General features: G+C 39.3%; 1 protein-coding gene across 2 annotated transcripts in view; it reads right to left on the bottom strand.

Annotated features, from left to right (window-relative positions):
- dclk2a (doublecortin-like kinase 2a) overlaps positions 1-24,930 on the bottom strand; it is a 337,808-nt gene that overhangs the window by 100,291 nt on the left and 212,587 nt on the right. For both annotated transcript variants that reach the window (XM_059963368.1, XM_059963367.1), the window contains exons 4-6: positions 24,271-24,375; positions 23,159-23,206; positions 7,476-7,570 (exon numbers count right to left, since the gene is read on the bottom strand). In XM_059963368.1, the coding sequence (XP_059819351.1) occupies positions 7,476-7,570; positions 23,159-23,206; positions 24,271-24,375 (248 nt within the window). The remainder of the gene's footprint in view (positions 1-7,475; positions 7,571-23,158; positions 23,207-24,270; positions 24,376-24,930) is intronic.

The raw sequence follows: 24,930 nt of genomic DNA, 5'->3' as shown, positions 1-24,930 counted from the left end.
TGATGGTTTGCAACAGTTCAACTATTTTATCAATGACCATCACTTGTACTCGGTGTCTGAGGCTTTAAACTTCAGTGTCCAACAATAATCAGCCAGCGTTGATGGATTCCACTTGCCCTGATACTGTTTCTCCATGACTGCAATGTCCTGCTGAAACTTTTCACCATGCTCATCACTGACAGTGCCAAGATTAGCAGGGAAGAAGTCTAAATGGCAATGCAGAAAATGAATCTTTAGTAACATGTGGCACTTAATGGTTTTGTATGCTTGAAGCATGTTGTCAACCAGCTGCATGTAGCTTGGTGCTCTGCAATTGCCAAGAAAATTTTCAACAACATCCTTGAATACATTCCATGTGATTTTCTCTGGTCCCACAAGAACTTCTTTGAATTGCCTGTCATTGATGATCTGTTTGATTTGACTTCTGTAATCTTGCCTTCAGTTATTCTGACTTGAATTATGAATTGAAATAACAAATATAGGTGATTTCAAACAATGGTGCATAAAGGGAAATTTCATGGTGATCTTCATGATCAGCAGCCCAATATCCATAATATACACCCAAAAGTATACAGGAAGCAAAATCTTTGTTGTCCAAAGGAGGATGAGAGGTGACCTGATAGAGGTGTACAAGATAACGAGAGGCATTGATAATGTGGATAGTCAGAGGCTTTTCCTCAGGGCTGAAATGGCTAGCACGAGAGGGCATAGTTTTAAGGTGCTTGGAAGTAGGTACAGAGGAGATGTCAGAGGTATGTTTTTTATGCAGAGAGTGGTGACTGAGTGGAATGGGCTGCCAACGGCAGTGGCGGAGGGGGAAACGATAGGGTCTTTTAAGGGACTCCTGGATGGCTACATGGAGCTTAGAAAAATAGAGGGCTATGGGTAAAGCCTAGGTGGTTCTAAGGTAGGGGCAGGTTTACACAGCTTTGTGGCCTGAGGGGCCTGTATTTTGCTGTAGGTTTTCTATGTTTCTGTGATTTGAGAACCCAATATTTTAAACTTCATATTTTTATTTTTCATAACATAAACCACTGAAAACTCAGAAATCCACATTAAAGAAATGTTTAAAAATCAGCAGCTATTTAAATAAAGCAGAGGCAAAAACAAAAGAAATGGGGGTTCAAAATATAATGATACTAAATGCAAAAAGACCAAATTATTTAAGATATTTCTTCCACAAGTGCAATGAATTTTGGAATGGACTTCCTATGTGCACAACTGATATGAATTTGAGTATCTCTTATAAAATAAAATGAATGAAGTTCTAATAAAGCCATTGCTAATTCCTCAAGTCAGTTTTTAATAAAAAGAGATTTCACTGATTTCAACTAATATAATTCAAAAAGGCTATGTCAAAAAAGGCAAAAAGCATGAATTATTCCCTAATTGAACGAACTGCCTTTAAACTAAGACTGTATGAAGTGACCAGCTACAGACCAGTCATATAAGAACACTATAAACTGCAAAGATAGATGGATATTCTAAATTTTTGCATAATTGTGGTAAGGTAGTTGAAATTTGGTAGCATTTGACTGTTAAGGACATTAAATTAATTCATTATGAGGAGAACAATACTTAGTATAAAAAAAAACCTCATCACACAGGTGATAAAAAAATCTCATTATTGCAGATAATCATAATAAATTATACCGCTTTATTCAATATATCATTGCTAATCATCTCACTTGAGCTCTGATTAGATTGTAAGAATACCACACATTGTCATCCTTATGCTACAAAGTGGAAGTGATATTTACAACATAATTCCTTCTATTCTTTTGACACACGAGACTTGTTATATCAGAGTAGTTATTGGAAGATGCTGCAAACACCAGAATCCAAATAAAATATTCTGCTACCACAATGTAAAGACTGAGACAAAGGAACAGCACATTGTTGAATGTCTCTACTAATAAATGCTCTTCACAATAATTACATGTTTCCAGTTTCCCATGCTTTCATTTTCTAGCTTTATCTTTCAAATTCTATTGTTTTCAGCCAGATGGGTGCTACTTTTGGAAGGAAGACCATACACTTTAATAAGTAAAACAAACACGAGAAAATCTGCAGATGCTGGAAATTCAAGCAACATAAAAAATGCTGGAGGAACTCTGCAGGCCAGGCAGCATCTATGGACGTTTCAGGCCAAGACCCTTCATCAGGACTGGAAAAAAAGATGAGAAATCAGAACAAGAGGTAAGGTGAAGGGAGGAAGAAGTACAAGGTGGTAGGTGATAAGTGAAACTAGGAGGGGCATGGGTGAAATAAAGAGCTGGGAAGTTGACTGGTGAAAGAGATGAAGGGCTGGAGAAGGGGGAATCTGTTAGGAGAGGGCAGAAGACCACGGAAGAAAGGGAAAGGGGAGAACTACCAGAGGGAAGTGATGGGCAGGTAAGGTGAGAGAGGGAAACAGGAATGGGAATGGTGAAGAGGGGGGTGCAATTACTGAAACTTTGAGAAATTGATGTTTATGCCATCAGGTTGGAGGCTACCCAGACTGAATAAAAGTGGAACAAGTGCCACACCTGCCCCTACACCTCCTCCCTCACTACCATTCATGGCCCCAAACAGGCCTTCCAGGTGAGACAACACTTCGCTTGTGAGTCTATTGGGGTCATCCACTGCATCCGGTGCTCCCAGTGTGGCCTCCTGTATACAAGCGAGACCCAACGTGGATTAGGAGACCACTTTGCCAGCACCAGCGTCCACCAGAAAAAAACGGGATCTCCCCGATTTCAATTCTATTTCCCAGTCCTATTCTGACATGTCAGTCCTTGGCCTCCTCTACTGTCGTAATGAGGGCACACTCAGGTTGGAGGAGCAACACCTTACATTCCGTCTGGGTTGCCTCCAACCAGATAGCATGAACATTGATTTCTCTAACTTCCAGTAATTGCCCTCCTCCCTTCACCATTTCCCTCTCTCACCTTACCAGCCCATCACATCCCTCGGGTGCTCCGCCTTCCCTTTCTTCCGTGGTCTTCTGCCCTCTCATATCAGATTCCCCCTTCTCTAACCCTTTATCTCTTTCACCAATCAACTTCCCAGCTCTTTACTTCATCCTTCCCCCTTTCCTGATTTCATCTATCACCTACCACCTTGTACTTCTTCCTCTCCTCCTCCCATCTTCTTGTTCTGACTTCCCATCTTCTTTCCAGTCCTGAAGAAGGGTCCCGGCATGAAACCGAACTGTTTATTCATTTCCACAGATGCAGTTGACCAGCTGAGTTTCTCCAAATTTTGTCCATGTCACTATAATAAGTAGCTCTAAGTTGAGTAATTTAGTACCTTCTGAATAACAGTAGCATTTGATACCTTTTCAACGCAAGAAACTTTTAAACATTGGATAACTTGCATTTTGAGACTAACAAATTTGTAACATTCAATGCTGGTAAAAAAAAATTGTCTAGATTGGATCACACATCTATAATCTAAAAGGGTCACATACTGCTTCTGGAGATGGTTTTACTGGATTTCCAGAAGAAGTAACACAAGGTGATAAATCTCAAAGCTGCAGTCATTCATCAGTATTTATTATATAGGACTTCCTGATAAGCAATTCCATTTCCTGGTGAATGGAACTGCCAGAGAATCGTTTTGCTTGTTGGTTAGTTTATAAGCTTGCCAGCCTTTGATGCTCTGCGTATCCAAATGAAGTGGGTGAAATTTCATATGCTTGTGAATACAGGGAAAGAAAATCCTGTACTAATTTCTCTATTTTTAAGGCAACTCCATAACTATAAGGTAAATTAAGACCTCCTAACCTATCCTCTTCTTAGCAACACGTACAACATGCTGGAGGAACTCAGCAGGTCGGGCAGCATCCGTGGAAACAAGGGTGTCGGCCTGAAACGCTGACTGCTTGTTTCCATGGATGCTGCCCCACCTGCTGAGTTCCTCCAACGTATTGTACGTATTGCTTTGATCCCAGCATCTGCAGTGTACTTTGTATTTACTATCCTCTTCTTAGACAGTCCTCCCCACCATTGTGGAGGGCTGCCACAAGAAAGCAGTATCCACCATCAAAGACTCTCACCACCCAGGCCATAACCTCTTCTTGCTACTGTCAACAGGAGATACAGAAGCCTTAGGACCCATACCACCTGATTCAGGAAAGTTACTATCCTACAGCTAACAGGCTCCTGAACCAGTGTGAATAACTTCATTCACCACTACTCTGAACTGATTCTCTAACCTACAGACTCATGTTCAAGGTCTCTTTAAAACTCATGTTCTCTTTTTTTCTTTTTATTTGCACAGTTTGTCTTCTTTTGCACATTGACAGTCTTTGCCTATTTATTTATAATTTTTGATAAAATTCCATTGTATTTCTTTTTCCTTGTAAATGCCTGCAATAAACTGAATCTCAGGGTAGTAAATTAATGTGGAGTGTATCAATACATGCAATTTAGTTGAATCACAGACCGACTTGCTTGGACACATGATATAAGCTCTCTACAGCACATTCTTAACAAATAGTGCGTAAACAATATCTTTTTTGTTTGGAAAAACTGGGACAAATTAGATAAGGCTTCAAGGTGGGGCATTAGAAACAATATGTAATTCTAATTTCTCACATAACTTTCCACTGCTATGTCAGAAAAATAAAAGTATGCCGTTACAGAGAGAGTATGAAAGTCAGGATTATACTAATTTAATCAGGTATACACCTCTTTTTTCTATTAATTTTCAGCAGGAAGACTCAAACTTTCTAATTTGATGCTCAGAATATTTCAGATTAGAAATTATTTAGCATAGTAAAGTATTTTTTGTACCATTCAAAGGAAATTGATTGTATGGCTATTCATTGATTTTTATGGGAGATCAAGCTGACATGTTTATTCTTACAGGTGAGAGAACATATGCAATGGTATAAAATGGTGTTCAGCACACACTCAGACATTACCTGCCTTGGCCTCGTCAGGTTTCACAATGTTTCTGAGGGGTACATTAACATAATGTAAGAAGGTATCCGGGACACCTGCATACTATCATGCAGCATGAAGCCTTGTAGGTAAGCCTCCTTAATGATGTTTGAAACCCTTGCATATACTTGCCGTTCTCCTATTTGTAGCAGGTCTCATTTGGAGCTTCTAATGACATGACCCCAAGTCCCAACGGAGGACTGCAACTTCACCACCTTTTCCCCCACCAGTGCCTGTGCCCTATGCATGAGGTCCTGATCACTCCGGGGCTGTGGCTCTTACTCTCCCACCCTAGCCCTGTGTTCCCCTTTACACAGTGGGCTCACCCAGAGGCTTCCACTTGCAGAAGATACATTTGGGATTCACTATTTCATATCCCTGCTTCAGCCTCATGCTGCATCTCAACAGAATATTGAAATGGATGCCCATATTAAAAACATACACTGATCCATTGTGCAACATTGTCTTAAAATATCTTTTGAGGCAAGGAATAGTATCTGTTCTTCTGTGTTCTTATAGTCAGTCTACTCATGTCATTCTACCAGTTATGAATACAAAAAGGAAGGTAATTTATAAGGAGGTTTTAAAGATGTCTAGATCTTCTTAACCAGCTTTCAGCCAATAAAGTTGTTTTTTAGTTGTAATTGTTGTTTGTTAATGAGGGAGAGTGCAGAGCACACACCAGCACACAGCATGCAAGCTATCCGACTGAACTTTGACAACACTGCTTGTACAGTTTGTGAACTTCTCCCATGTTAATCCTAACTGAGTGGCATAGGATTAACCCATTAACAGCCACAACAATAATCAAGACATAGGAGCTAATTTTCACACTGTGAGCTCCCAATGTGTTCAGATCAGATAATTCGATTGAGTACTGGTGATTAAGCAGGATAGCAAGAGTAACTTTCTTGTGCTTCCTTAAACAATGCACTCAAATGCACTCAATGCACTCAAAGCAATCTCACTCAAATGAATGTCACCATTAGAGCCAGGGCTGACATATATTTAAACATTTTTCTTGTTTTGCATATTTGATAATATCCTGTAGTACAGAATCCATGGTCTTTCTTGCAAAAGACTTAAGTAAGAGTTGTGAATAGAAACTGTTGTGGAGATCTGCATGTTAACAGAATCCCCTGGAAAATTCATTTGTTTACTTGCAGGCAAAACAAATGGATTCTGTTCCCTGGCTAGATCTTCCTTTCTTTATTTTAACCAGACATTAAAACTGGAAATCTGTAAGTGAAGAACATTATTTACACTGGATCAACACTGGATTCCCATGGCTTCCCACTCTATCACCCAGTTATGAGCAGCCCTTTTTAACCCTCTATAAGTGCTTATTTTCCCCTTTCCAAGCTAATTATTTTGTTGTTGCTGCTGAACAGTTTCAACCCCAATAGTTTGTTAAATGTGAAATTACAATTTCCTTCCAAAATCAAAATGGATTAAGTCTAATGGTGAAGAAGGAATTTGGCAAAAATAGTTCAGGGGTCAAATGTTTGATGCATGGATGTGAAGGATGCATAGACAACAGAAATCTAGAGAATGTCCTGATACTGAAAGAGTTAAATCTCTAGATGTATATTGAGAAAGTGCCTCACTCATTCCTATATATAAAATATTACCAATTCTTGTCTCGCTTAGCTCTCTTGCTTAAAAAAATTGACTTCTTCTAAATTGCTTCTTCATTCTAAATCAGAATTTCAATCAGCATCACTCGACAACACCAACTGCAAAGCTCTTTTCTTTTGTTCATTTTCCAAAAAGGTTTCATGAAATATAATCATTGTGCTTTTGGCTATACTTAATGATCCAAAACAGAACACAATTATATGATCAACACACAAAATGCTAGAGGAACAAAGCAGGCCAGGCAGCATCTATGGAAAACATAGATGCTGAAACATCGACTGTACTTTTTTCCATGGATGCTGCCTAGCCTGCTGAGTTCCTCCAGCATTTTGTATGTGTTGCTTGGATTTCCAGCATCTATAGACGTCCTCTCGCTCAGAATGTAATGATGATGGAAGAGACCAGAGTCACTGGGGGAAAAGCTTTTCATGACATCTTCTAACACCAGTGGGTGACAAGGCATTTCTTGCAGGATGCAAAGCAACTTTTGAAAGTCTGGGTAATTGTTCTGTACTTGGAGAATATTAGATCATGGTCCCCATAACTTCTAGTCTCAAAAACGCTAATGGTGTGAACTATAAAACAAGACTACAATTTAAGGGAAAGCTACTGAAAACCATGTCCAAATGCACAATCACCTTAAAGTCCAGAAATGGAAAACAATTCTTGGAGGACTGGGAGTGCAAAAATACATTAACATGTGGCAAACCATGCAGGTCCTGAAGAACAGAGGAACACACTGAATGCATGTTCTCAGCTAGAGAGTTGCATTCTATGCAGGTAGTCACTGTTCGAATCTAAATGTGCTTCATCTGCCACTCTCATTTGATTTTTTTTTTAAACAGGAACCACAGAGAATTTCAGAAAATGCCAGTTCTTTAATGTACAGATTAATAGATTTTATTTTACCTTGTGAGCTCTTAAGCTGCCAGGACTGGTCGGTGAAGAGCTAGATGATTTAGTGGATTTGGGTGTTGACAGCTGACTGCTTGGTGTTCCATTCACTGTGTATTTAAAAATAAAAATTTAAATAATATGAAAATTTGAACACAAGGTACCAGAGCATAATCTGCATGATGAAAAGCCAATATATTTTTGAAATATGGCAGATTTGATCTTGCTAAATAATGCAGTAAAACAAGATAAATTTCTTTTCTCTAGGAAATAGAATATATTTACATTTGCCAACCTAATCTTTAAATTTTATACTGAGTTACAACAAAGATTTATTTGAATTTCTATATTCTTTGCATACTGCTATTTGTTTTGATCAAATAAAGGGTGGAATTGATCTTCTGTGTGGCATAAATAGGCTCCTTGGAATTGAAAGTCTATTTCACATTGGACCTAATTATCTTTTATACTAAACTAACAGAAGAAGGAGGTATGGAGTAAATAAGTTATTGATTGCTGCTAGCTCATCTTGCACTACTGGAAAAGACTATTGACTTTTTAGATCATATTCCTTGTGAATCATTTCATCTACATAAGGCAATTACCTCTGTCTGTCCATATGCTATGAAGTTGTCATTTTTAACATTATTACTCCCCCCCCCCATTTCCTCAGTCTTTAAGTTACAAGAACTGACTTTGATGGTATGCCTGGGTAAGGTGGATAAAAGCAAATAATGTGCTTTGCCTTTCTATTTTATACAAATCCTAAAACACTCCCTTCTGAAAACTGAGCATAATTTTCTGAAATCTATAATTCCAATGAAGTTTACAACCACTGATAATGCACATCAAGAATTTTATGATGCTCTTTCCATAATTTCTCCGTTGAATCTCATGGCCAGAAACATCCAGGAGCAGGTGCCCAAGTTTCCTTTATGCAGTCATGACTGGCCCAATGGTCTATACAAATGGTGGATTTTGTAAAATGGTTTGTCTTCCAGCTCAACAGAGTTCCTTAGTTTTCTGTGCCTAGCAATTTAATTCTTGTTTTCCTGTCTGTACTCTCCTTTTTATTGGGGCACTCTGGCATACAGTTAGTTTTGTCCTTGAGCAAAGCCAATAAAAATCTATTATTGTACTATTTCACATGGTACAAAGGCACTGTTGAAAAATCATAAATGGACCCTACGCATATTCCATTGGGCATGTCTCCAAAAACTCCACCTCGTTTCTAAAGATGTACCATGGAGAGCATTCTGACTAGTTGCATCACTGCCCAGTAGGGAGGCTCCAGTGCACAGGATCGAAGGACTGAGCCAGCTCCATCAGGGGCACCACCCTTTCCAACTTAGGGAACATCTTCAAAAGAAGGTTCCCAAGAAGGCGGCATCCATCAGTAAGGACCCTCAACACCTGGGACATGCCCTTTTCTCATGACAACCATTGAAGAGGGAAGTCCAGGAGTCTGAGGCCCACATTCAACATTTTAGGAACAGGTTCTTCCTGCCCACCATTAGATTTTGGAATGCTTCATGAACCCATTAACCCTACTTCACTATTTCTCTTTTGTACTATTTATTTTTTGTATTTTTTTAAATTCATGATTTTCTGGTCTTGCACTATACTGCTGCCACAAAACAATGTGAATCAGTGATAATAAACATGATTCTGATTCCTGTGAATTGGATGTACACCACTGCAACTCAACAATGCCTAAAATTATTGCACTAGTCTTGTATTGGAAATATCAAACATAAGTGAGCAGTGTCTGCCACTCATTTCTGCTCTTACAAATGTATCAAACTGAAGTAGAATGTCTTTGATTTAAGATATAGTTTAAAATAGAACATTAAAAAGAACTACATAAGCAATTGATAACAGACATGGAAAATTATATTATAACCACTGCTGAACGCACTGCACTCAGTTTTAATTCTCATTGTTCAGCTTAATTTAGTTACCACATAAAGTGACAATCTGACTTTCATTTTCAATCACATCAATTTCCTATAACATCAATGACTTTCATTGTTGAATGTAATTTATTCCATGTTGTTGATTAATGGCAGCAAATGTTGCACAGGTCAGGTTTATATGTATCTGATAATTCTCAAAACATTTAAACTAGTTTTGCAGGGAGATAGGAACTCGAACACCAGATCAGAAAGTGGAAGGATGGGGAGGAAGGTAGAAGTCCGGGCCTGTAAAAACAGGCAGGAGCAAAGTTATAGGATGGATAGTTTGAAGTGTGTGTATTTTAATGCTAGTATTCTGGGTAAAGGTGATGAACTTAGAGTATGGATCAGTACATGGAACAATTACAAAGACTTGGTTGAGAGAGGGAGAGGAAAGGGTGCTTAATGTCTTGGGGCAGGGGGTGGGGGTTCGCACTACTAACCAGGGACAATATCACACACAACTACACTCAAAGGGGACATAGTAGATGGCTCATCCACTGTCTATATGGGTAGAGCTCAAGAGTAGGAAAGGTGCAATCACTCTGATGGGGTTGTACTACAGACCCCCCAATAGCCACTGGGACATTGAGGAACAGATAGGCAGGCAGATTAAGAAAAGGGGTAAAAACAATAGAACTATTGTCATTGAGAACTTCAACTTCACTAATATAAACAGGGTCCTTCAGAATGCAAGAGGTTTTGATGGGGCAGAATTTGTTAGATGCATCCAGGAATGAGGAAGAATTAATTGGGAACAGCTGTTTTTAAGCAAGTCCACATCGGATATATAGCTGGTGTTTAAAGACCAACTATACAGAGTACAGGACAGGTACAATATGTTCCAGTGAAAAAGGCGACAAGGTAAGAGAACCTTGGATGTTGAGGGAGGTGATGAATTTAGTGACGAAAAAAAAAGTATGTAAACCTTAAGAAGCGAGATTCAGAGCCATTGAGGATTATAAAGAAGCCAGAAAAGAACTCAAGTGAATTAAAAAAGTCAGTGGGGCCACGAAAAGTTCCTGGCAAGTAGGATTAAAGAGAATCTCGAGGTATTTTATGTACATATCAAGAGAAAGACAACATCAAGGGAGAGGTTCAAACCACTCAATCATAAATGATGGAACATTAGCTTGGATGCGAAAGATGTGGTGAGGTTCTCAATGAGTACTTTACATCAGTATTTCCCAAGGAGAAGGACATGGAGGATGGGGTGATCTGTGCTGAGTGTTGATATACAAGGGCAAAAGAGGAGATAGTGTTGGTTCTCTTAAAGACTATTAAGGTGGATAAGTCCCTGGGGCTGATGGGATCTACCCCAGCTTATTGAGTGAGGCAAGAGAAGAGATTGACTGGTCCTTGATCAATATCTTTCTGTAGCCACAGGAAAAGCCCTGGTGGACTGGCGAGTAGCTAATGTTGCTCCATTATTCAAGAAGGGAACAAGGGATAATTCTGGAAACCATACACTGGTGAGTTTCACGTCACTGGAGAGGATTCTTAGGAATAGAATTTATGAACATGCCTCATTTATTCTCACAAATCATTGAATCTGTTGTAAAAAAAAAGATCACTCCCTACTTGTACATAGTTCTTTCCTTCTGCTTGTTTTTTCTTTCCACTCTTTTCTATAAGTGTATACCTCAGATAAATACTTTGTGGAGATTTGTGATATATATGTACAATGTCTGAAATACATCTTATGGAAATGTTTGTTTGACGATGAACTTCAATAAAAAATTATAAAAAAAAAGAATTTATGAACATTTGGAAAACCATGTCCTAATTAGGGAGACCCAGCCTGTCTTTGTGCGGGGCAAGTCATAGCTTATTAACTTGATTTTAACGAATGGCCAAGGGTGATTGATGAAGGTAGAACTGTGAATGTTGTCTACATGGATTTTGGTAAGGCATTTAACAAGGTCTCTCATGGGAGGCTCATCCAGAAGATTAAGTTTCAAGGGATCCATGGTGAATTGGCTGTTTGGATTCAGAACTGGTCTGTCCATAGAGGACAGAGGGTGGTGGTTAAAAGGGCTTATTCCAGCTGGAGGTCTGTCACTAGCAGTGGTCCTCAGGGATTTGTACCGGGACATCACTGTCTAAGATATATATAAATGACCTGGATGAAAATGTAGATGGGTAGGTTAGTAAGTTTGTAGATGATACAAAGACTGGTGGTGGTGTGAATAGCTTAGAAGACTGACAAATGATATAACGGGATATAGATCAGTTGCAGATACGGGTGGAGAATGGGAGATGGAGTTTAACCTGACCAAATGTGAAGTGTTGCACCTTGATAGGTCAAATGCAAAGAGACAGTTAAGGGCAAGGTTCTTGACAGTGTTGATGAGCCTGGGTATCTTGGGATCCAAGTTCATAGCTCCCTGAAAACGGCTACACAGGTTGATAGGGTGTTTAAGAAGTTACTTGGCTTGCTTGCCTTTATTAGTTGAGTCACTGAGTTCAAAGGTCAGTTTGTTATTTTGCTGTTTTATAAAACTTCAGTTAGGTCTCATTTGGAGCATTGCACTCCGTTCTGGAGGCTTTGGAGGGGATGAGGAAGAGGTTTACCAGAACGCTGCCTGGATTAGTGAAAATGTGCTAAAAGGAGAGCTTGTACAAAATTGTTTTTTTATTCTGTGGAGCAGTGGAGGCCGAGGGGAAATCTGATAGAGGTTTACAACATTAAGAGAGACGTACATTGAGTAGACAGGCAGTAATTTTTTCCAAGGGTTGAAATGTGAGGGGCAAGTTATTTTACACAGTTAGTCTAAGAGCCTGGAATGTGGCTCCTGGGGTGGTGATCGACACAGAAATATTCAAGACTTTTAAGAGACGTTTATTTAGGTAGGCATATAAATGTGAGAAAATGGAAGGATATGGACTGTGTATGCAGAAGTGATTCACTTAGTTAGGCATTTGATTACAAATTGAATCAGTTCAGTATAACATTGTGAGCCAAAGCGCCTGTTCTTGTGCTGTACTATATGTTCTATGTTCATTCTCTAAAGAATGCTTTAGATATATCACAGAGACATGTTATACCCTCTTTTAAGCCACTTTCTATGCTTCCACATTCTGTTTTTTGTGCCTGTACCACATGCATTGGATAGAATGAAACATTTGATTTCTCTGACTAAGTTGCTGTGACTTTCTCTCTGTTTCACACGGCTAATACAAGTTATTTGCAGTTTGACCTGTGGTAAGTTTAGTATGTATGAGAGAAACATTGGGTTTTTTGGGTCTTTCAACATCAGACACATCAGTTCCTCCATCATCTCCAAAGGACCCTACTCCTAAACTTATCTTTACCACCCCAACCTCACCACTTCCTGCAGGGATCACTCCCTCTGCAATTCCCTTGTTCATTCATCCCTCCCCACTAATCTCCCTACTGGCACTTTTCCCTACAAGCAGCCTAAATGCTACAACCTGTCCATACACCTCTTCTGTCACTTCCATTCATGGCCACAAACAGTCCTTCCAGGTGAGGCAACATTTCACATGCACATCTGCTAGGGCAGTCTAATGTGTCCAGTGCTCCTGATGCAGCCTCCTCTACATTGGTGAGATCTTCCGTTAGCTGGGGGATCATTTCGTCGAGCTCCTCCATAACATCTGCCAGAAACGGGCCTTCCCAGTGGCCAAACATTTTAATTATGATTCCAACTCCCATTCCAACCTGTCGATCCAGGGCCTCCTCTTATGCCAAGCTGAGGCTACCCTCAGGGTGGAGGAGCAACACCTTATATTCCATCTGGGTACCTGATGGCATGAATATCGATTTCTCCTTCTGGTGTACAAAAGCTCTCTCCCCCACCCCTTCGAGCTTATACCTCTTCTCACTTGCCTATAACTTCTCCCGGGTCCTTGCCTCTGTCCTTTTCTCCTATTGTCCACTCTGCTTTCATATCAGTTTCTTTCTTCTCCAACCCTTGAGTTTTCCACCCACTAGGCTTCACCTATCACCTTCCACCTAGCCTCTTTCCCCTCCCTCACCTTTTAAATTAGGCAATCTTGCCCCTTCCCTCTCAGTCCTGAAGAAGGGTCTCGGCCCAAAACGTCGATTGTTTACTCTTTTCCATAGGTGTTGCCTGATCTGCTGAGTTCCTCCAGCATTTTCTTAATGTTGCATCAGATACTCTCGCCAGGTTGATCAAGCCCTGGCTTGTGTCTTAGAAGCATTGCTGCATGGGTCACACCTCTTGGTCCATAGCGATCTTAACATAATGTGCAAGATTCTGCTGGTATGGCATGAGTGAATAAGGACAAATTTCTACCAATTATTTTTTTAAATCTATATTGGTTTCCATGCTCATGCCTTAATCAGTCATAGGCAAACTGGGAGAGGCAAATTGCTAAAATTAATCAACAATTCCATTATCCACATGCCATGTGGTTGCCAAAATGAGATAAACCTTTCTCTTGATCTTGAAAAATTTATGAATCAGTACAAATGAAACAAACGGACAGGGTTTTCAGAGCAGTTTTAAACCTCACACTTTTTTAATTGTCCCTTTAAAAGTCTGGAGCCCTAACCTTCATGCTGGCTCCTGAAGCAAACCCTCCATTGAAACTGCTGGACCATTGTCATTATTAACACAGCTCTTACCTACCGATGCTGATTTCTGCCACCTTACTGCTCCACTCTATCTACACTCAGCAAGATTTAGGAAGGGGAAGCTGGGAGAAAACACACCAGTCCTAACTGAGGGGACAGTGGTGGAAAGGTGTGGAGCAGCTTCAAGTCAACATTGGTCAACATCTCAGATGATCTACCCTGGGTCCATCAAACTGATGCAACCATGAAGAAGGCAAGCCAGTGCCTCTACTTTGTCAGGAGTTTGATGCGGTTGTTATGCCACCAAAGACTCTAGCAAGTTTCTATGGATCTACAGTGGACAGTATTCAGACTGATTGCATGGCAGCCTGGTATGTCGTGTCCAATGTGTAGACTCAGGGATCTACAGTGGAGAACATTCAGACTGCTATGTCGTGTCCAATGTGTAGTCTCAGGGATCTACAGTGGAGAACATTCAGACTGCTATGTCGTGTCCAATGTGTAGACTCAGGGATCTACAGTGGAGAACATTCAGACTGCTATGTCGTGTCCAATGCGTAGACTCAGGGATCCACAGTGGAGAACATTCAGACTGGTATGTCGTGTCCAATGTGTAGACTCAGGGATCCACAGTGGAGAACATTCAGACTGGTATGTCGTGTCCAATGCGTAGTCTCAGGGATCTACAGTGGAGAACATTCAGACTGCTATGTCGTGTCCAATGTGTAGACTCAGGGATCTACAGTGGAGAACATTCAGACTGGTATGTCGTGTCCAATGCGTAGACTCAGGGATCTACAGTGGAGAACATTCAGACTGGTATGTCGTGTCCAATGTGTAGACTCAGGGATCTACAGTGGAGAACATTCAGACTGGTATGTCGTGTCCAATGTGTAGACTCAGTCAGCTCCATAATAAGCACGATGCTCTCCACAATCAAGGACATCTTCAAGAAGGTGGCATCAATAACTGAGGAACCTCACCATCTGGGACGTGTCCTTTTCTCACTACGACCATCAGGGGGATGGTACAGGAGCCCGAAGACGTATACTCAACAATTCTGAAACAGCAGTTTCCTCTTCACCATCAGATTTCTGAATGTCAATAAAGTGATGCCTGGCACAGGAGTGATTGTACTCTGACAGGAAATGATAAAATAGAGGTCCAGGGCTGGGTTAGTGGGTGGAGGTGATCAACCTTACTGCTTGGGGAAAGTTTTTTATTCCTTTGTTTTTGAACCATTTATTTGTTTTGTAATTTAGAGTAACTTCATATCTTTGCACTGTACTGCTGCTGCAAAACAACAAATTTCACATCATATAATAGTGTTAATTAATCAGATTCTGATTCAAACTGCCTATCCTAATATATTCCACCCCCAACCCTTCCCTCCACATTCTGAATTGTTAGTTCTTGATTGCCCCTGCACAGGCTGCCTCTCATGTGATTCATTCACAAAATGGAAATGCCATTCCTCAATAGAATTCTAGGTTTTTATAAAAGATGATTAATCTGATCTTCCAGTTCACTCTCTTGGTAGTGAAGGTAAAAATCTACCAAAATGTGTCTATCCTATGAAATACAAAGCAAGCAGAGGAAAATTATGGATATTTACATCAGAAACAGATACTTGGATTGTGATCAGAGACTGCTGTTCTGTGTCTCTTAAACTACCTGTGGTTAATAGATTACTCACTAACGACTCCAATCAGGGTAGATAAGTGGCTGGGCCCAAGGGAATATCGAGCAACACAGGGAGCTGAGAGCATAAGTCCATAGATACCTAAAGGTGGTAGCACAGATATTGTAAATAAAGTGGTGAAAAATGCTTACAGGTGACTGGGATGCATTAGTCAGGATGTAGAATGGATGAGCACGGAGGTCATAGTGCAACTTTAGAAATACTGAAGTATTGTCTGCATTTCTGATTGTCACACCATAGGAAAGTGATGATTGCAGTGAAGATGGGTACCAGGATGCTGCTTCGGTTGGAATGTTTTGGACTTGAGGAGAGATGGGAGAGGCTGGGTTTATTTACCCTGGAGCAAATAAGGTCAAGGGGAGACCTGACAGAGTGTAAAAATTTATGAACTGCGTAGATTGAGTAGACAGTGAAGAATGTTTCTTGATAACGGAGACATTTGATGCGAGAGGGCATAGGCTTAAGAGGATGAGAGATTTGAATTAAATTGACTTTATTACTTACATCCTTCATATACACGAAGAGTAAAAATCTTTACGTCACGTCTCCGTCTAAACGTGCAATATACAATTTATAATAAATAGTATGTACAACAGGATAATCAATATAACATAGAAATACAGTTGCATCAGCGTGAATTAAGCAGTCTGATGGTCTGGTGGAAGCTGTCCTAGAGCCTGTTGGTCCTGGCTTTTATGCAGTTGTACCTTTTCTGGATGGTAGCAGCTGGAACAGTTTGTGGTTGGGGTGACTCAGGTCCCCAATGATCCTCCGGGCCCTTTTTACACACCTGTCTTTGTAAATGTCCTGGATAGTGGGAAGTTCACATCTACAGATGTGCTGGGCTGTCCACACCACTCTCTGCAGAGTCCTGTGAATGAGGGAAGTACAGTTCCCATACCAGGCAGTGATGCAGCCAGTCAGGATGCTCTCAATTGTGCCCCTATAGAAAATTCTTAGGATCTGAAGAAAAACAAAGTCACCCAGATGATACTTTCAGTCTGGAATACACTGGCCTGAGAAGATGGTAGAGGAAGATATTCCCGTATTTGAGAAGTATCTTGGTGAGTACTTGAATCACCAAGGCTACATACTGCATGTTGGTAAATGGGACTAGAATACTTGATGGTTGCCATGGATGCGGTGGGCTGAAGGGCCTGCTTCGGTGGCCTATGACTTTGACTTTGTCTTATTCTATAGACTGAAGAGGTATCAGATAATCTAAACCTAGGACATAAGGAAAGAGATATGAGGTGACTTGACAGAGGTGTGTAAGATGATAAGAGGCATAGATTGAGTGCCTTTTTCCAAGGCGGAAATGGCTAATACAAAAGGGCACAATTTTAAGGTGACTGTTAGAATAAATGGGGGGGATTTACACACTGCCAGAGAAGGTGATTTAAGCAATATATTAGGGACATTTAAGAGACTCTTAGATAGGCACATGAATGGAAGAAAAATGGTGCACTATGTGGGAATAAAATGGACATTGAAGTAGGTTAAAAGGTTGGCTAAAGGGCTTGTGCTATGCTGTATGCACTATGTTCTATATTCTGGGGTACTTTGTAGGGAGTTAACATGAAATGAATAGAACACTTAACAGCAAATAATTATAAGACAAATTACCCCATTAAATTTTCTATAAAATTCGTTTTTGTTCTCAGAGCTCAAGGAGTCAGTAGCTTGATACTAATTCAAATAGACAAGTTGCAGATTCAGAGCTGGCTTTGTTAATTCTGACTGCTATAGTTAGTTATCTGTTCATATACGTTGTCACATCCTCCCCCCCACCTCAATACCAGCTGAATAGCCATCCCTTAGCACCCCAAAGCACAAGCCTGACTGGGCCTAAGCCCACCAGCCATTGTAAACCCCACCTTGGAAAAGAACAATAAATGGCATGGTTTTGGTCACAAAAGTGTGAACTGGATCTCAGGTTCTGCTGATGTTTTTACCATCAGGCTATTAACTAAATTGGTGATTGGTGTCCCACTACTGGCTCCATCTGGCGCACCTTCAGGAACTTCTGAGCATTCTTTTCCCATTTTAATTTTAATCTGGTCCATTATATGAAGAGTTTGTGCCATCTGACTTTAGGACTAGCACTGAGCAAACTGATGATCAGAGAGCTCTGAAGGACTCAGACTGAGGAAAAGCATGGAATATAAATCATTCAGCAGAAAGTAAAATAAAAATAGGGGAATACATATACCACTGCGTGAAAATTAGTTATTAAGACATGAAACAGGCAAGGCATCAAATGTTACAGTCATCATGTAGGTAACTAGGGTTAAATATGCAATCTTTAACTTTTGAACTACTCAGAATCTAATCTAATAAAATAAACTTTTCACAACCAGATATTGTGCAACAGAAATTATGATTTAGAACATCATGAACAGTCAGCAACCTCTCGTTGATCTGTGAACAGCAAATACTGGGTAACTCGTTCATATGCATGACAAATCAGAAATTTCCATGTTGACTTACGTGCAAAAAATTTGACAGTAACTTCCAGACCATAAGACATAAGAGCAGAATTAGGCCATTTGGATGTCCAGACATACATCCATGTTTATTTTATTATTATGAAAATGTAAAGTAATTGGTGAGATTACATGGAGTAATGTTTGCAGTTCTGGTCACTCAGCTTGAGGAAAGATGTCCTTAAAATAAGAGGGCAGAAATGATTCTCAGTGATGTTACTAGGACTGGAGAGTTGGAATTATAAGGAGATACTGGATAGGCTGGTGTTTGTTTGTTCCCCTGGAGTGTAGGAGGCTAAGTGGTAACCTTATGCAAAACTATGAAGAGTTTAGATAAGGTGAGTGGTCGCTATTTTCACAGGGGATTCTAAACTAGCAGGCATAGGTTTAACGTGAGAATAGGAACCGCAAAAGACCTGAAGGGCAAATTCTTTGCACATAATGTGGCAGCTATATAGAACGAGCTGCTGGAGAAAGTGGTAGAGGTACTGATACAGTTACATTTAGACAGGTATATTAATCTAACAAGTTCTTTAATGTCACCATCCTGAATTAAACCTCTAGCTATGATATCTTTGGCCTCATTTATTTAAAAACCCCTCCCACGTGTTCTGGCTCTAATCACAGATTGTCCCTTTGGTCCTGCACGGGCTCTGATTTTTCCTGGTTACCCACTTGCTCTTAATATTCTTATAAACTGGTTTGGGATTTTCCTTAATCTTATCTGTCAGTGATACTTCATGGCCCCTGTTAGCCCTCCTAATTTCCCTTTAACCAATTCCTACACTCTCTATACCCCTGAGGGCTCTCACCTATTTTCAGTGCTCTAAGCCTACCACATGTTTCCCCTTCTCTCTCTTCATCAAACCTTTGATATCCCTGGAATCTCTGTATTCTCTCCTTAACAGCATTGTAGGTATTCCCACAAGAGCTTAAAGAAGGTAGCTCACCATCCTCTCAAGGACATTTAAGGATGGGCAATTAAATGTTGGTTCCGCCTAAGAAGCCTGCATCCTTTAAATAAGCTGTAAATGGGAGGGCTCTAGGCACTTCTGAGGAACAAAGGCATCTTGCTGAAGAAATCCAAAGACACCTAAGGTTGGTGGCACAATTAGATAGGGTGGTGAAGATGGCAAATCGGATGTTTGCCTCCATTATCCGGGATATAGAATATCAGTGTCAGGAAATCTTGGTACAACTTTATAGAGCACAGTTTATGTAACAACTCTTAACTGCCACCCCCCCCCCCAACTCCGCTGATGCAGGATTACGTGCTGAGCGTTCACAACAATTCCTGTTTACCTTACATTTCCAGCCTCTGCAGTATTTAACTGTTCATCCTGTAACTCCCACATGACATTTATGTTTTTGGTGCAAATCTGCACCTTAAGTACCTATATGACTCACGATCCAAATTTTCACACCACACATTTGTCCAATTTTGATAGCTCTGACTCTTGGCCAGTTATAACGAGTGGAAGCTAAATTCATCATTTGTAAAGGAGTGAATTTTCTGATTCCGTTATATGTGACAGCTCTTGACATAATGCTTTAGTGCTCCTAAAGTAGATTTCACAGCAATGAGTCATCACTGCCTTAAACATATTTAATGTTATCATTCAACACCTATTTCACTTGAACAAAATGGTTGTCGCTGCTTCAGATATTTTCATACACTTCTCTCCTATTTATTCTAGATATTTATTCCATTGATTTGTCCAGTGGGTGTATTTTGTTAACTACTATATAGTCAGTCCCAAAATGGACTCAAGCTCACTACCTACCTTGTTACAATCTTGCACCTTATTGTCTACCTGCACTGCACTTTCTCTGTAGCTGTTATACCTTATTCTGCTATAGTGTTACCTTGTAATACTTTAATGCACTGTATAATGAATAGATCTTTATGAACAACATGCAAGACATGCATTTTTTACTGTAGCTCAGTACATTTGACAATAGTAGTTAATTCCATTTGCATTCCGCCATTGAGTTGGTGCAGCCACAGATTAAGGAAGGATGGCTAAACTAGCTGCATGTGAGATATGCACCGGACTTGAGAGGACAGAGAAAGCAACACAATGGAGTTGCCATTGATTGCTCTTTTTTACTGCATTGGAAGAATGTTTTGACATATTTTGCAATTGTTGTTTAATCCCCTTTTGCTAGAAGCCTTTAACTACAGACAGCTAGTTAATCATTACTTTGGTGCTACCTGTAACCAGCATTCAAACTCGCCTCGTTGTTGGGCGAGTTTAACTTCTTCTCTTACAGACTACTAGATGATGCATCTTATGGCACAAGAGGCAAGGAAAGTCGAGTAGAATCAATTGCAAATTGCCTGGAGTGCACCCCCAACCAGTTATGGCAGTTACAAATACATTCCTATCTGAGGTGCTTCACTGCTCCACTAAAAGAGGAATCAAGTAAAAATATAAACGTGTACAAAGGATTCAGATCAGTAGATATAGATAAAATAGTGCTAAAGCTCAATTTGCAACTAGTCAGCAAATTTTATCGGATATCAATGGCTTACCATAACTTCCATTATAATGTAATACTGAACTATTAAAATTTATGTAAAAAGTCCAACTTATTCAATATAGATCAGTTCACCCATGTAAAATTAGCTTTCTCAAATTAAGTATATTAAAATGAGATTTAAATGAAAAGATATTCTATGAAAGTAGACATGACTATCAATGAATTAGTTATTCATAAAGCAGTTAATACATTCTGCTCGACTCCATTCAAATCTGCGATGGAGATTCAATCCTTTCACTGACTGCCTTGAGATATATGGAACTTTGTACTAGATAAAATGATGGCTGTTGAATACGTCCACTCATTTATAGACAGGTGAGTTCAACTTGGAGTGGAATGATGCTGATTTTACATCATTATTACCGATCACAAGGCATGGCAGCACAAGTTGTTGTAGAATGTGGCCAATTGCTGGTCTATGAGATTGATGGATAATGTTCTGCACAATTGGTCCCTCTCCTTAAGCTTGTCTAGAAACAACTATTCTGGTACATCAGCATCCTGTGGCACTGATAAAAACCATGCTTTATGAGACACCTTTTGGGAATTTGTCAAATTGAGTTCATTGGGATGACATGCCCAAAATTCAACCAAATCAGAAGCAAAGAAATTGAGTGGATACAAATCACAGCATGCCATCTTTCTACTGATGTGGAAAATCCAGCCATTTTATATCCTAAAAAAGTTCAATTTTATGCTTCAACATATTCTCCCATTGAAGATTACTCATTTTCTTCCGGTACAACAATTTGGGCTATATACATCATCAATGCCATCAGTCATAATAAAACTACCAGAATATATGCTTTTTCTACATTGTTTTCTCTATTTCTTTATTTCCCACAGAACTGAAACATTCTGCACTTAAGAAATCTCAGACAAACATGCATGAAATTTAAGGGCTGATTCAATGATTGAACATCCCACAGCGCTGCAGCACAGCCAAGGACTGTCCTAGAAAAACACAGTATGGGTCCCATAAATCTAAAGCTACAGGCTCTGTGCTTGTTTTACCAAGGAACATTCCTTACAAGGACAACTTCCTGCTGGAAGTACCAGAACAGTTGTTACAAACCTGGCCTCTGAAAAAGGGCAGCCAAAAATTATCTTTCTGTGTCTCATTTTCTTTTCTGCTTCTACTTCATTCATAATATCTCTACAGGTCATCATTGTATCATACATTCAAGTTATGAAGATTTTTATATTCAGAGATTCCATTGACATTGCTTGCTGATTAGATCATAACCTTAAAAATGGTGTGTGTGTGTGTGTGTGTGTGTGTGTGGGGTGGACATTGGTTTTAAAGGTTGCTAAATAATTGTTAATTTTTAATTACATGTAATTAAATGTAATGGCAAAGCTGCAATTCCTCCCCCCCATTCCAAATTTTGCTATATTGCACCTTACAGAGATCATTCAACACAGATCTGTTCAATTGCTGATGGTGAGCTATGCACTAGACATGCCACCGCCTCTCCTGATGTCCTCTTGCTGGAGGTTCTCCGACAAGGGCTCTAATTGGTTACTTCGAGGCAGAGAACAAAGAATCAGAAGACCCTGTCTGATGAACATGGGAGATTGTCCTCTGAGAAGGACAACAGTGGTTTCTATAATGCTGTTACTCAGTATTCAAGGATATATTTGTAAATGTCTTCTAAGTAAAAATGTGGGTAGGATAGTACTTATTTTGCTAGTGTTGATCTGAAATAATTAATTGGTTGCCTATTATACATTACACCTGAGGTTTCTTTCTGAACCAAAACAAAAATTTAAAGAGCTGAATAATAAGTCTCAAATTCACATCAGCTCTTTTATACTACAATGTAGAATTGAAATCACCCATTAGTTCCTCCAGACTATGAAACAGATTTTGTGTTCTAAGAAAGGAAATTGGTTTTGTATATGAAAAATCTGAGGCAAAGTAAACACTAAAGTATCACAACATTATAAAAGCTTCAAGCTTTTACAAGATAAAATAAAAATTAGAGAACAATTAAGTTTGTAAAATTTGCTGCTATTGATTTTATTATAGCACTGCTTAGCTGAACTGGATGAAAATGCAATGCTGTGAGAAGACACATAAGTAGAATGTGATAGTGTGTCTTATTTTTTAACTTCAGTGGAGTCTGAAACACCAATAAGTTTTTTGCGGGTTTTTCTTTTACAATTAAGTAAAATTAATTTCACTCCAAAACATGTTTCCAGTATTAAAAGTTTACACACTTATTTTTGTTAATTATGCCATAAGAGGATAAAACCAGTTAAGTCCAGATGATCATATCAGTGCCCTCAATACCATGTGAGAGATACTTGTCAACTCAAAGTTATGATTTAGTTATTAAGAAAGTGAAATTCAAGCCCTTTGTGAAAATGATCTTCATTCACATAATCGTACTTGGTGGATCAAAGTAAGCGTGAGATGGGATTGTATGAAAAGAGGGGCTCACCTGGGGATTTGACTGGAGAATATGCAGTGTGGTAACCTCCTCTTTTAACTGTACTCATTCAGTTAACACACAAGCGGAAGGAGAAAACATTAAGGAGAGATGTTACCACACAATCATAAATAGAACACAGCATCAAATTCAAAACACAAGAAGGGTGTTCAGAAGACAGAGGAACCAGGGCAATAATGTACAACATTTGGTTGAGTAACAGAGACTACTAGAAGAAGATGAAGACATAGATCACAAATATATAATCACAGACAATGCATAGTCCACTCATTTATAGGCTTAAGGGACAAAATGTTCTGTAATAGCTGAGGCATTTGTTAAAATATTTAAAATACAATGAATAAATAATGTTGGCAGACCAAATGTGTGAACATAAAGCTCTGTATTCTATTCAAAGATTTTGCAGGAATTAACTTTGAAAATATATTTGTTCAGGAACATGAATATGCTTAAACATGAGTCTTTTCTATCACTCAATATTAAAGAATATATTTGTAGCTGTCTTCTATATAAAACTGTGGGTAGGGTAATACTGACTTTGACTGATAGTGTTGATATAAAATGTTGAATTTGTGCCTTTTATAAACACTTCTCTAGGTTCCTTTGAACCAAAATAAAAATTTAAAGAGATGTATAAAGGGTTTCATATTCAACTTTGGATATCTTATACCACAATACAAAATTAAAATGACCCACTAATTCCTCCGGAATACGAGTAGGATTTTATTTTCCCAGAAAGCAACTGATTGTATTTGAGAAATGTGAAGCAAATTAAACCTTAACATAGTGCAAGAACTGTAAAGCTTTAAGGTTTTACAAGATAAATAAAAAATAAACAAAATTAATTCTGTAAAAGTTGGATCATTCTTTGTTTAGGAAACAATATGCATAAAATATTCTAAAATCTCCCATGGGCAGGGGATGAGATATGAAGGAGTCACTCAAAAATAAAACTGAGTCACGTTGGGGCAACATCCTTTTCTGCACAGATAGGCATGTTCTTTGACCACCAACAAAGTCATATACAGCTTCACTATATAAGTCCTTCACTCTTCCTGATGTTACTATTTTATTGACTTCATTGTTATTTGATGAATATGTACCTGATGCAGGAGATCTGCTTCGACGAGACAACCCAGGACTTTTTGATCCGGAATGTCGTGAAGTACTACCAGAACGTGAGTAGGACGATTTCATCACACGACACTCTGGAAGACAAGAATCCCAGTTAATCCACTCTCAGCCTTTTAGATAGTAACAAGTGAATACTCTTAGAATACTTACTTGCTGCTGATAAAGGATATTTGCTACATTATGATGCTGTCGCATATCTGTCATTTCTTTGTGAGTGTTGTCCCATTAATATGTACACAATAGTGCATTTGAAGACAGCATTAAAGGCTTCTACCACACCCTACATGAGAAGGGATCATTTCAATTATCATGAAATGAACTCTTTGCAACTTACTATCTTTTGTTTCCAATTGCACCAAATGCTATAAATCTGCTACACCTTCACAGCAATGCCATTACTCAAAACTTGAATGCCTAGCAATGCATTGCACACGTGGTTGGCTTTGTTCCATTTAGTAATAGTGCCAATTTAGGTTTTCCTAAACAAGTGAGGTTTGTGAGAATTCTCCAACATCATCTTCTGCCCTAAGAAAAGAGCAAGAAGATGCATGAGACCGACTTAAATTCAACACAGCTCATGACACCACTGCACTGCAATCAGAGAAAGTGATTAGCTCCAAGAGGGACAC

This window comes from Hypanus sabinus, chromosome 3, assembly GCF_030144855.1.
Source record: "Hypanus sabinus isolate sHypSab1 chromosome 3, sHypSab1.hap1, whole genome shotgun sequence".
Lineage (NCBI taxonomy): Eukaryota > Metazoa > Chordata > Chondrichthyes > Myliobatiformes > Dasyatidae > Hypanus > Hypanus sabinus.
Note: the sequence above shows the minus strand (reverse complement) of the source record. Positions and strands in the feature narration are given on the sequence as shown.